The sequence below is a fragment of the Centruroides vittatus genome, unplaced genomic scaffold (genome assembly GCF_030686945.1).
Source record: "Centruroides vittatus isolate TY-2023 unplaced genomic scaffold, ASM3068694v2 scaffold_1015, whole genome shotgun sequence".
Lineage (NCBI taxonomy): Eukaryota > Metazoa > Arthropoda > Arachnida > Scorpiones > Buthidae > Centruroides > Centruroides vittatus.
The window spans coordinates 5,864,425-5,878,933 of NW_027122666.1; the positions used below are offsets into that span (position 1 = coordinate 5,864,425).

The 14,509-nt window shown below is 29.2% G+C and overlaps 1 protein-coding gene across 1 annotated transcript in view; it reads right to left on the reverse strand.

Moving 5' to 3' along the window:
* Positions 1-14,509, reverse strand: part of LOC136986352 (coiled-coil domain-containing protein 6-like) — a 44,923-nt gene that overhangs the window by 14,243 nt on the left and 16,171 nt on the right. The window contains exons 2-3 of the mRNA XM_067283867.1: positions 12,508-12,657; positions 2,310-2,542 (exon numbers count right to left, since the gene is read on the reverse strand). Coding sequence (XP_067139968.1) covers positions 2,310-2,542; positions 12,508-12,657 — 383 coding nt within the window. The remainder of the gene's footprint in view (positions 1-2,309; positions 2,543-12,507; positions 12,658-14,509) is intronic.

Genomic DNA, 14,509 nt, shown 5'->3' on the forward strand with positions numbered 1-14,509 from the left:
GTTCAAACAGGAATGGTTTGATTTGGACCGTTATAAGACCAAAAGACTGAAAGAATACAGTTTGGCAACATTTCGTAAAAACAGAACAAAAGAACTATTAATTGAACATATTAGTTAGCATCAGTTTTCTGGGATGCAAAAGGAATTTTGTACGTGGATTACCTCCAAACTGGTAAAACAATAAACTCAGATTATTATTGTAACCTTTTGGACCAGCTGGATGTAAAAATTCATGAGGAAAGACCTGGTTTACAGAAGAAAAAAATCATTTTTTATCAAGACAACACACCCTCAACAGCTCAAAAAACCATCACAAAAATCAGTGAATTAAAATACAAATTGTTGCAACATCCTCCCTATTTGCCAGATTTAGCTCCCTCTGACTTCTGGCTGTTCTCATATCTCAAAAAACTCATGTGGGAAATGATTTTCATCGAATGAAGAGGTAATAGCAGCTGTGGAAGCATATTTTGAGAGTCTTCCAGATTCTCACTTCAGGGATGGAATTCATAAATTAGAAGATCACTAGAACAAGTGTATTGAAGTTCAGGGAGATTATATTGAATAATAAAATGAATTTCAAACCATAAAATCATGTTTTTCTTATCAAACGACAAAACTTATTGAACAACCCAGTACATAAGAGAAATAATAATTACTCTAATGCATATTTCCAAATTCCAAAAAGATATGACATTACAGTGTTAAAAATATTACCGTATATTTCCACAGATAAGATGATAGTTGAATCATAAAAAAAGGCCCCCAAAATCCACGGTTGTCTTATAGGACAGATACAAAAAAATTAGATTGAAATTTATATAAATTAAAACCATTATACAAAAACGGACAAACCGTAATTATTTACTAGTAGAGAGTAGGGCATATCCACAAAGTAGAATAGCCCATACAACGTTTTTGTGAATAGTCAAGGTCATTACCCGAATGCCTGAATCAGTGCGAATGTTTGCAGCAATAGCAAGACAGAAAATAAAATTTGTTCATTCAAAAAATTATGAATAGGACATAATTCCATACATGCTATACAGTATTATTATCCAGATGATGATCGCTGATCTAAACTAAATTCATAGGCCATTGATAGTTTGGGGTCATCTTATAGGACAGATATATGCTAAAACTATAAAACTTTGATGAAAATTTATACCTCGTCTTATCTGCAGAAATATACGGTATGCAGTTTTAATTAAAACAGTTTTTTTAATTAAACAATATTTCAGAATTATGTGAAAGACTTGTGGCAGAATTGTACAACAGTTTATCAACAACATGAATCTTTAAGTTAAATTTTAAAAGACTGTTTATATGATGACCTGTTTACTTAAACAAAAAACAGCTTATTTTTATAAGTTTAAAACAGTAGGCCCTCATTATATTGCACTTGTCAGGAGACAAAGAAAAAGTGATATAACAAAGTACTAAAAATTTAGGTTTATACTAAAACAGATTATACATGCTATGAAATCTCTATCCTCTATTCTTTCATCAGCAAATATTTCTAATATAAAATAAACTGTTTTGCAATACTGAATTTTATTTGGGATTATATCGTATTAAATGATATTTATGTAAACATTGATATCACAAATGCCCATTTAGCATTATTGTTTCTTTAACAATGATATTTAAAGACAAATACTGTCAATATAAAAACAAAATATCAGTTGCAATTTTATTATACATTACTATATTTTACAATAAATCACCTATTAAAAATTCATGTAATTTATGTTTTTCAAAAAAAAAATTGTAAATACAGTAATTGAAAATTTAAAAAAATAAATATTGAACGTATAATAGAACATCAAAACTTACAAAATTACAGAGTAAAGTTTCTCTAAAAAGCAAAATAAAAATTTTAGAACTTTCTGTTCAGAAATAAATAAATCCTATCCTTACACATTACAGTGAATTTGAAATTTCATACCTTTATGTGAATTGACGTTATTGATTGTCAATTTACATAAATGATAATTGAGCTATCTGCCTGTTTTCCTTATTTAGATCTTGACAAATTTGTTGTTTCATCTGCAGTGGTAGTTTCAAGAACAATGATAGGAATGAAATACCATATTTTGTTGCAAAAAGAAATTCAATGGCAATTGATATTTTAAAACTTATCGACTCAAGTGCTTTTAAAATTTGGAGGACCAAAAAACAGTGCAATATATCTGAATTCACAATATAACAAGGGGCTACTGTATTAAAATTAATAATTATTCAATAACTGCTTACATATGAGAATGTGTAGGCATGCATAAAATAAATACAAAGATTTATCCATTTACCTTTTTTCAGCTTCTAATTTATCCATACGTTTCCACAACCTATTAACCAATGCTTCCTGTTCTTGTTCCAATGTATTCTCCAATTCTATTTTTTCTCTTCTTAACTGTTCCAAAGTATCCTGTTTAGTCAAAGTTTCTGCTTCAAGTCTTTCAATTTTCCTCATTAGTTTATTAACAAGTGCTTCTTGTTCCTTTTCTAGTGTCTCCTCAAGTTGAACTTTCTCTTGACGTAACTATAAATACAATTGCAGAATATTTTTAAAATAAATATAAAAACCAATACTGATTTAATAATAAAATTTAACAACAAATTTCATATTTTATTAATACTTTTAAGATAACGTAAAACAAATTTGGTTTAAATATATTCCTATAAATAAAATTAATCTATCAGATTTTGTTCATTAATTAATCAGCCAATTATTCAGTTTAAATAACTGACTAATTGGTTATTTTTCAAAATTGTACTTCACTGAAAACAGCACTTGTAATACTACTACTCAGACCTTTAAAATGCAGTACAATTTTTATTTTCAAATACTTTCAGTTGTCTTAAATAATCATCTTTTTCAGAATGAAATAAATTTCAATTTAAAAAAAAAAATGCTGAATGAAAAAGATATTCAGCATAGTATTAGAAGAGAATATATTCTGTATTTTTCCTTAGCATTTATAGTTTAGTAGAATTCCAACTAATTTTATTCATGATATTACAGAATATACTGTATATAGTAGGGCTACACTGATTGGTTGGCTGATAAACAGTAATCAGCCATACCAGTCATTTTGTTTATTAATCATGATAATTGGCCATTCTTGTTTTTTATTATTATTGATAAGCATATATGTTGGATCAAGAAAATCATGGGAGACAGAGAAATTTGGAAAACACATTAAATTCAACATGTAAAAATATATAAGAAATATATATTAATTCCTAGGACACACAAACTAAGCCCACCAGTATAATCTAATCCTGCTCCCAGTGCTCATACACACTGACCTACACACTTGAACTTATGAATTATTATATTAGTTATTTATAATATGCATCTTCCTGTCACAATGCATAATTACATTATAAATAATCAGCAGCCAATAAGGCAAAGTCAATTAATCAGTAAATGGCCAATTTGCTTATTGGTGCATCCATAGTTTATAGATGGTGTTGGATATATACAAAGAATCAACCACTGCACATATTGTTTTGTGCATCTAGGAGCAAAAGTGCTTCTGGCTTCTCTCTCTTCAACAAGCTTACTGACTAGTTATTTATGCTTTTATTCTATTTATTTCTTCATTGCTTCAAAAACTGACTTCTGCATTTATTAACTTATCACTTGAATTTCTAGTTCTTAAAAAAAGATATTTAAATAGAATATAATAAGTGTTTAAAACTTTGACTATGTTTTGTTCTCCCTGCCTACCAGGGATTGCTTTATACCACATCTAAGTTGTCATTTCTATTTAATACTTAATTATTATTGTTATAAATATTCTGATGATTATTTCTTGCATTTATCCTGTATTATATGCATTTTGTCTAATCATTTACCATTTAAAGAATTTACAGCTATAAAACTTTTTATCCTTTATCAATAAACATTAATAAAGCATTAGAATGGCTATATCTTAAAACAGGAGTTACCAACGATTCATCATACAAACACATGACAATATCTGATGTCACCATTTGAAAATATCAAAAAGTAGGCATCTTTCCCTGAATCACTCTATATGTCGCAGTCAGAATTTACAGCTAGTCAAAAATGAATTTGAGTTAAAACTAGTTTTAACTAGACAAAAACGGGTTTTAACAAAGACGTCCAGTATAAACTAGTTTCAACTAGTTAAAACGTGTTCTAACTAAAAACGGGTTTTGACTGTAACATATATATATATATAACTCTCCTGGAATTTACATTGCAGTCATTAAAAGCATATAAAGCTTTAATACTTATAATTATTTTTCAGGGAGAAAATTTGGAATATTTTTATCAATGAAACAGATATGTTTTAAGAAGCAGAGCTTGGCTAATCATCAATCAAAACACAGAGATATATTAGTATTTCACCTAAGAAAAGAGTGACAAAATTCTTGCTGGACATAGTTTGTGCATGGCTGGATAAGTTAGTTTTTTTTAATACAAATGGAACATCCATTTCATAAGTAGAAAGCTTTCATAACAGAGCATAAATTACTTTTTAAATATGTTACTGTATTATTACAAAATTGGAGAAAATTCACAACATCACAGCAATTAACTAGCTGACAAGTTAATAACACTAGTAAACTGCAATTTTACTAGTAGTACAGGGTGTCCCATAAATTTGTAAATAGTTTTAAAATTCATAAAAGTTGAAAGAATTGGTATATTTGAATGTGGTTTGCGTAAAAGTTATTCTCACGAAGGGGGAGTTTTTGGGTAGAAAAAAGAAAATAGTTCAAATTTTCATTGATAGAGGGTGCTGGATGCAAGAAAAATCACTGGAATTGTGCAAATCTGAATCTTATAAAATGCAGGGTGTACAATTAAGAGCTTATTTCTGAATTTTCCTGTTACTGGCACTGACATACAGTTTTCATTATGATGTTGATGTTGGTGGATAAAACACTATTGGTGAAGTTGTTTTATCTCAGCCACAAATTGCTGACTGAAACTTTACAAAGGTTTAGGACACAGAAGAGAATGAAGAAAGGTTCAGGTCCAATCATTCCTGCTGGATTGGTTTCCCTAGTACAGTGGTTCCCAACCAGTGGTCCGCAAGAGCTAAAATATGGTCCGCGAAAGATTTAAAACTTTTATTAATTTTGAGTTATTATTCCCACATTGATACAAATTGAATTTAATTTTTACTAAAAATGATATGTTTTCTATTATAATAGTACTGTTAAAGCATGTTACTCTTGAGTTTAACGATTACTTATTAATATAATCGTTAAACTCAAGAGTTTTGATTAAAGTTTATTTTTAGATTGACACAGTTTATTTTTCTTAAACCTTGTGGTCCCTGCTAGCAACAGTGAAATCAAAGTGGTCCCTGGTCCAATAAAGGTTGGGAACCGCTGCCCTAGTATGACATTTCAAAGAAACGGGAAGTTTGTGTAATTGCCCGCGCAGTGGTGCACCACGTTTATCAGAGGTCCATACCTCTGATGTGGTGAAGGCAGACACATAGAACAAGTACTCTAGTGCTGTGATATGCCTGTAAGTGTAAACATTTGCCTGCATGCAAATAAACGTAATTTTCCTGCAGAATTCCAGTGATTTTCTTGCATTCAGTGTCTTCTATCGACAAAAATTTGAACTGTTTTCTTTTTCTCTACCCAAAAAACTCCCCCTTTGTAAGAATAACTTTTACACAAACCACATTCAAATATACCAATTCTTTCAACTTTTATGAATTTTTAAACTATTTACAAATTTATGGGACATCCTGTATTTCTGCACTTATTCAACCAAACATACACAATGGCAACTTCCACCAACACAGTCTATAGCACAATGTCAGCATAAAATTTCAAAGTCACTAGCCATCACTAAAGTTAACAAGTCAGGATAATGGTTTATAGTCAAATTGTGATCAGAATTTAACTTGATGCAGCATGACACTGATGTTGAACACCATTAACCTTTGGAGCTGAATTGTTAAAACACAATTTGCAAAATTTGTAGCAGACGTGGCAAAAATGAGAATGCCAAGATGATATAGCATCAAGCATTGTATACTCTATAGTTTGACATCTGGCAAAGTGATAGCAAAACAAAACACAACTCTATGAACTCCATGTTGCAACATCTTGCTGTCATTAGTCTATAAACTGGCCTTAAAGACATTTGTATAACCTTTGGACGGATAATTCTGACTATTAATGCATATGTTATTGTGGAGCAAAAGTAATGGCATAAAAATTAGAAGAAATTTTTACAGTCTAAGTTTTTTCAAGATGAAATGAAAATAGAAAGTTCTAACTCAAAAATAAAGATAGAAAAAAAACTTGTCTGTGCAGTATGAGAATTGAGTAAAAGTGATAAATAAAATAACCAAAACTCCAGCATAAAACAAAAAACTATTTAATAAGAAAAAACAAATGTTTTTAATAACTTTAGCTATCATCATCAGGATAAAAAATGTAGAGTTCAAAAAAAGAATGTAGGTGAATCAAACATTGTAATTTAAAGGAAGATATGTCATCTAACTGATTGTTGATATCACCTGTAATATTTATTGCTGCACTTCAAACAGAAATCTCCACATTAGAGGGTGATCTTGTAATTTATGGCCATATTTTTCTTACAATCCCTATATATTTTCTCACAGTGTACGAAAAATGATTACATTCTGGTTGTGTATAGTAGTCTGGCTCAATCTGTGTGTTTGGATTTGATCAAATACCTTGTCGTTAACTAATATACTTATATCATATCAATCACACACAGTTCAGCAATTTTAAAAGCTATTCTAAAGCCTTGGATTTGGATGTACCATTTACATTTATATTTAAAGTAATTATTTTGTATTATAAATACTATAAATTTTGCTAAGCAATCTGGAAAAATATTATTTTCCAAAGTTTTATTTATTCTACTCATTGATATGAAAGGAGATATATTTTTGATATCCAACGAAGCTATCCTATAAGACCATTAAGTTAGTTTTGGTCAAATTATTCAGAAGCACTTCAGTATTTTAATGCAATTGTTAGGTAATGTTAATGTATTTAATTTATTTTTTAGAAATAATTCTAAGATATATAGAAGATAATTTTGCATATCTACTAATGGACAATAGCTTAAAAGATGTTTGTTTTCACTCTTACATCTATTGCTGTATCTCTAAAGTATTACTACCGTATTTTCAAGTAATGATCAGCATGCCAATCTATCTGAGGAGACCATGAAATCAGATATTTCCATATGGTAAAAACGTGCATGCCAGTTTATCTAATGCCAGCATGCCAGTTTAAGTGAAGTTATAGATTCCTCTCTAGAGAACAATTAAAAAAGCAAATAAGTTTTTATCCAAAAACTGTAAAACTGTCAGCAATACATCAAAAACTACAATTAAACATTTAATTTCATTTTGTCTTCTTTCTAATGACATAAAATACTCTTAAAATTCTGAAAGAGCTTTTTTATGTGTATTTTTATTGTTATGTTTCAAAAATGCAAAAATAAACATATTAAATTTAAGAAACTTGCAGTAAATTATCTCAATTTATATTTGTGTAAAATTTGAGAGAAAGGTGTTATTTTTAAGGTCTGCATAGCTGTCAGTGTAGCCCACACTAACTACTACTACTACTACTACTGTCAATAAGTTGTTGTTTTATTGTCTTGTAAATGAAAACTCTCTTCCTGATTTTAAGTAGGTCAAATTACAATGTTATTTTATTGAACTAGAAGAATGTTTTCGTTAATGTTTAATTAACAACTAGTTTTGTTAGATCGGATTAATTTTATATTTTAGCCACAATTTTGTCATCATGCTGGCTGGTTTTCCTCATTTACATGCAGCATGCCAGTCATTCTGCAAAAATATGGTATAAATTGCTTCCTATTTCTTATTTCTTTTTTTGTTCCTTCACTGAACTATTACTAAATTTTGGTACTTTTCAGTTAGCAAGATACCAGTCAATAGGTACCATCTAAATCGTGAATGCATCTGAATTTTTCCATTATACAAAAGATTATATGAGCCTTTTAAAGCAAAAGTGGTGTAAGTTCATTAAATACTGTTTTGAGATATAAAGACTTTTAGTAGAATAGTAGTTGATAGCACTGCTGACTGCATAAACTTGTGCTGCCAACTGTGGAGCTGTTTGGGGAACTAGGAGTTACACCACTATTCCTGTAGGTAGTTTTACATATTCATAATTCATTTCTAGCATTAATGTAGATTTCTTCAAAAGTGGAGTTACACCATTTTGGCTTTAAGGGGCTCATATGTTTAAAGTAAAAAAGGAAGCAAACTTACTATTTCTGTTAATAGGATTTAAAAATTTATGAAGGATGATTGTGAATTAACACGCACACTATTTTTACAGTAATTTCAATAAAACAATTAGCATATTTACATGCTTTTATCACTGAAGGACTGAAGGAGTGAAAATTCATTTTATTCTACTTCAATTGTCATTGTAACTATTTATAAACATTTATTATATTTATAATTTTGATTTTATATTATTTATTATGTTTTTTTAAAATTTTTATAATTCTGATGATGGGATGTCATCATTTATACATCACAAATTTCACATGATCATGTAAAGTGGTTTTATGCATCAGCGATAAGTGTTTTCATTTAGCTTAATTTTTTTGTTTGTAGAGTTTGTGTAGCAAGTTTTGTTTTTTCAAGTGGATTTATTAATACTTATTGAAAATGAATTATATATTATGGGATCTTCCCAACAACAAAGAAGGCACTATTAGTTTATTTCAAAAACAAGGAATTTTGCATACTGAAAGATTTTGCACAAAGAATCACCAAATGTCTTTGTATTTTTGTTCATCAGATAGTCCTAAATGGAGATGTCATAAGAACATGACATGAAAAGAAGGGAAAAAACCAACAATTGGGTTCTAATTCCCTTCTTTTGTAGGATCACACATATCACTTTTAAATGCCATACGTTTCATATATCTACGATTGTTGGAATTAACATTCTGTAATTTCTGTCAAATGCAACTAGGTCTAAATCTAAGTACTACTGTGGACTGGAACAGTTTTATGTGAGAGGTATATGCTCATTCCCTAATAAATCAACCTAATTTAAAGATTGGTAATATGAATAAAATTTTAGAATTGTATTTTATAGAATTTATCTGGAGAAGACAATATTCCAAACAGGAAACTTTTACAGCTATGTTACACAACATCTCAAACTTTATGCCTCCTGTATGATATCACGTAGTTATTAAAAATGACATTTTTTGTAATTATATTGTTAGATAAAAAATTTTCTTTGTAATTATTTAATGTTTACAATTTTATTTATGTAAAAAATGCAAAATAAAAGTTCAATTTTGCAGAAAGTAGTAAGCGTCCTGCTAACCCAAAAGTACCTAAATTTTTTAGTTTTGTTTTATCTCCTTTCTTTGGAGCTTGCTCTAATTCTCTATATGTATTTTCATTAATTATACCTAATGCAATTATTCAATAATTGTATTATGTTGTTTAAAAAAGTTATTAGCTTGAATCATATTATTTTTAAATTTTTTAATTTCATTTCTTCTCTTAAATATTTTATATCATATAACTATATTTTGTAATTTTTCCATAATATCCACTTTATATCTGTAATCTATGTTTCTTACTATATTCTCTATTTACTATTAAATCCTCTTTGGAAAGTTTTGTTGGTCCATTATAATCAATTTCTTTCTTTAAAACTCTTGTTATATTAATATTTAATGCAATGTTTGCAATATGAAGTATTAATTTTTGTTTCCATTCTTCCATTTTAGTTAAACTTACATACTTTAATGTAGAGACTAATTTCTGATATTTCTTCTTATAGTAGTCATATAGATTGTTTAGTTGTTAATTGCATAGGAAAAAAGTAATTGCCATGTGTATTATAAATATGCATTTTATTTGAATAAGGAAATTTATATGAATATTTTACCAATAATGATAAAATAGTTTAAATAATAAAGTGTTTCAATACCTTTGTATTAATTCAGTAAAAAGATGGTTAACCAACCTAAACAGTTTAGCAACACTATTAACTCAAGAATATAAAAAATTCTTTAAACAGCTAGGAATGTATTAAGGATTAAATAAAGTATATAAAAATGTATTTCATAATTATCATCATCAAATAAACTAATTTCACTATTATGCAAGTGGTAGGAGAAGACATAAGATGCAACACATAAATAGGAGTGTAAATATTATCTGTTTGGGAAATGATGATATATTAACATTTGGACAGCAATTACATTTAATAACAACAAAAGTGTACTGAAAACTATCAAAAAATGTAAATAAAATACTATAAAGTGTATTGATAAGTTTGTATTGCCACGAAATTGTGATTATAAATGCAAAACATTGTTATGCCATTAGTTATTAATCTAATGTAAGTACAGCTGTTGATCGCTAGCTTACATTCAGCAAAATTGAGCTTGACATAATAGTGGATTAGAAGCTTAATAATTAATGAATAAATACATTGATCTTGATACTAATTAAGCTCTTATCAATTAAATATTTCTATTAATTTACTTTAACTGTTTAAAGTCATACTTATTAAAATACTGTATTTACTCACATATAAGACAGGTGTGACTTTAAAGATCAAACTAAAGAAAATTAGATTTATTAATACAATTCTAATTTTATTTCATTTAATCACAAGTAAAATATCAAATGAACATAAATGCACACATTGTCCTGCAAAAATTACTGGCATTTTAAACTGTAAGGAAAAATCTTGTAAAATCAATAACATAAACCTGGACAATTGGGAACCTTTCTTGCCAATTGTGAGATAAGCAGCGGGCCAGGGGGACGATCCCTAATGACCACTTACACTGCACAGGTTGTTAAAACCCAACCTCATTGTCGTTTCGGATGGTTTTTATCGAGTGGCGAGGGGGTGAGAAAGTCAGCAGGAGTCCCGGGTTCGGAATGACAGGAGACAGGTTTAACAAATAACAAAATAAAGGTTTATTATACGGCTAACACTAAAATACATGAGGCTACACAGATTTAAATACATATATAGGCTAGATGCAGTTAATATAAGATTTTAAAGTCTATAATTAACAACTACTTAGTCTACTCTATGACAGCTATGCCTACTTCCATTTCGAGAGAGAGTTTGCAGTCTGCTAATAATTACCTTTAAAGTGAGAGAAGAGCTATATGCAGTGATAACAGTTCTTTATGGAAGCAGTGGGCGTTGTTGATGTCTTCTACCAGTGTCTTTGAGGACTAGGTCAAGTCCGTTGCATGGAGGTGTGAGAGACAGAAAAGCCACAAAGACCAAATATAACTTCTGTGTGCAAACTCCCCCAAGCTTCCGGTGACTCGCACCTTTTATATGACTGTCATCAGAAAGCAGTCTGTTGTTGACAATGACTTGCAATTCTTGACAATCAAGTGTCAACTTTCCCATCTAACTGTTGATAGTTGTAGGAGACCTCTGCTCAGATACTCTGCGAGGAGTTTTTTCTAAGGGGGATATTTACAACAATTTCAAACAACGAAAAAAGTTTTCTTTCATTTAAAAATTCCCCTCTAAAATCTGCAGTCTCACACAATTCTTAACAGTCAAATTCACTCTTCATCAATTAGACTTATGAGTTTCTCTGAATTCTGATTTCCAAATAATCATCTGTTTTCACATGGGAATGAATTAAAACTTCTGTTCCTGTGCTCCGGCTCCTGTGTAATTTTGGAAATCAATTCAAAAGCTTTGCTTTTCCTATTGCTATTCATCTTTACTCCTGACAATACACAAGAACAATTCAAACGACCCAGATAAAATACTTTTGTTTTTAAATACCAGAAGGTGAGAATCCAGTAAAAAATGTGAATACCAGTTTACAAAAATTATTGCAAAAATGAAAAGAATCCTACGCTTGCACGTATAGGACAACCTAAGTTTTTAAAGCAGTGAAAAATGAATAAAAACCTCATCTTATATGAAAGTAAATACGGTAACTTATTAAAAACATATTGAAAGCACAGATGTTTTTGTTGATCAATTTGCTTTATTTAAAATAAAATAGAAAGAAACATTCAGAGTGATGAGTCACATTGATAACATTTAAATGTGTGTACATTTTGTTCTAAGATACAAAACTAATAAACCTTTATATCTTATTATAGAAAAGTATATCAAATAAAGTGCTATATTCCATTTATTTCTATATTCAAGCTAAATACAAGTATTTGATATTGCCAGAATTTCTAACATTTTAAGTGGGAAATCAATGTATTTAAAATGAAACTAACAATTACATAAAAACAATAGCTAAAATCTCTACATTATAAACTACTCAGTTTAAGTGGAGTGCATGATCCATGAATGAACAGGACAATATTTAGTACTTCCATCACCACTGATAAAAAATAATAGCTGTCTTGATCAAATGCATTGTATCAATTTATCTCTTATGTTGGTAAATTTCTGATTTACTTCATAATAAATAAAATAAAAAATAAATAGAATAATATTTACTTGATTTAATTTTCTGGATAAATCATTAGTCAAACATTCCTCTTCTTGTTCATAATTCAATGCTAAAATTTCTTTTTCTTTCTTCAATGCTTGAATTTGCTTTAAAAGTGTATTGCTTATATATTCTTCTTCTTGTTCTGCCTTAGCTTGCTGTTAATAAAATAAAAAAAATGCTTTACTTGTAATTTTTCAGAACATCTTAAATATAAAAACTTTTGATAAGATTTATTTATTGAAAGTTTTTATTAAACCATGAATATAATATAGATAAAAAAATATGTTTAAACATTGTATTCCTTACATAATACATAAAATATAATAAAGTATTATAATATTTTATTTTTAAGTACAAGATGTCTATAAAATAAGTTTACCTGTTAAGTAGTTTTGGTTTTAAATTGCTCTAATCATATTTACAAATTTTTGGTGTGTATTATTGAAGCCATGGAAGCAAGTTTCAAAAGTTGCTACCAGGGAAAAAATTTAGCACTTTGTTATAATAGATCATACAGAAATAGCTAAACATCTTTATTATTCAATCAATTAAAAAAAAAACATGCTTGATATGTCCAGCTTCATTTTTTAATACCATTTAAAACCATATAATGGCATGCTTAAGGATTGACTGAAGAGTCTTTGCGAAATACAGTAGAGCATCGATTATCCGACTCAATTGGGGACTGGGGTTGGTCGGATAACTGAAAAGTCGGATAACCGAAAAGTATGAAAAAATACATTATTAGTATAGTGTATTCGCTTGTGCCAGTAAATATAGCTGGCGTATGAGTCGACCAAAATGGCTGCAACAAAGGGTATAACGTGCTTGACAACGTACGAGAGTTACTTGTGTGTTGTCTTTTTAATAACTTTTCTCTCTGTAGTCAAAACGTTTTATTCGCATTTGTATCCGACATTAATCCTAGTTGATTTCGTAGTTGTTTATGTCACGATGATTACACTTTGTGACATTTTAGAATGTGTGGCTGATCGAAAAAGATGTCTTACAGAAGGAGAGAAAATACTAAAACTGGTAACTTCACATCTATCCAGCTCTTTCTCAGCAAACAATTCACTTCAGTTTCACCACAGTTAATTTTGCTGAGCTTAAAATTCTTCTATACAAATGTTTTCACTCTATCTAATATAGGCCATCGTCAGGTTTAATATTATAAATGTTCCAAAATGGAACGTACCATTTTCGAATATTTTACATATTTAAAATTCAAAAAATAATTTAACTTTAAAATAAATTGAAAGAAGTGTGTATATTAAATAAATAAATAAACAAATAAAACATAGAAAACAAAGCTAAGTAGAAAGAAATGATTTAAGAGTTTTTAAATGCCATTCTTTTTTCTATTATATATTTCCACGCTGTTGGAAGCGCATTAGCATCCATAGCATTTAGGCAACGGTTTTTCATTTTACTTCTATAAATTTCCACTTTTTCCATCTCCAACGCAATGGATGGAGAGTGCACCGTTTAAATGACTTTAGCCTCTTTCCATTTTACAATCGCTCCTTCAGTCTGTGCTATAATTGCTAATAGTGTTGTGTCCTTTGTCAAAATTGTATGTATGTTCTCGCAGACGTACTGCCAGGTTTCTTCTAGTCACACCCACATAATCTTTTTCGATTCCTAACTGTTGATTTTCAAATGGAATTTTATATACCCCAGCTTTACCTTCCTTTTTCACGCTGTCTTTATCGTTCCGTAGCAAGCTACAGATATTAGGTGCTCTTTTATAGATCATTCTCGATTTTTATAAAAAAAAGAGCATTTGATACAATTTTGACAAACGACACAACACAATATTATCAATTATAGCACAGACTGAAGGAACGATTGTAAAATGGAAAGAGGCTAAAGTCATTTAAACAGTGCACTCTCCATCCATTGCGTTGGAGATGGAAAAGGTGGAAATTTATAGAAGTAAAATGAAAAACCGTTGCCTAAATGCTATGGATGCTAATGCGCTTCCAACAGCGTGGAAATATATAA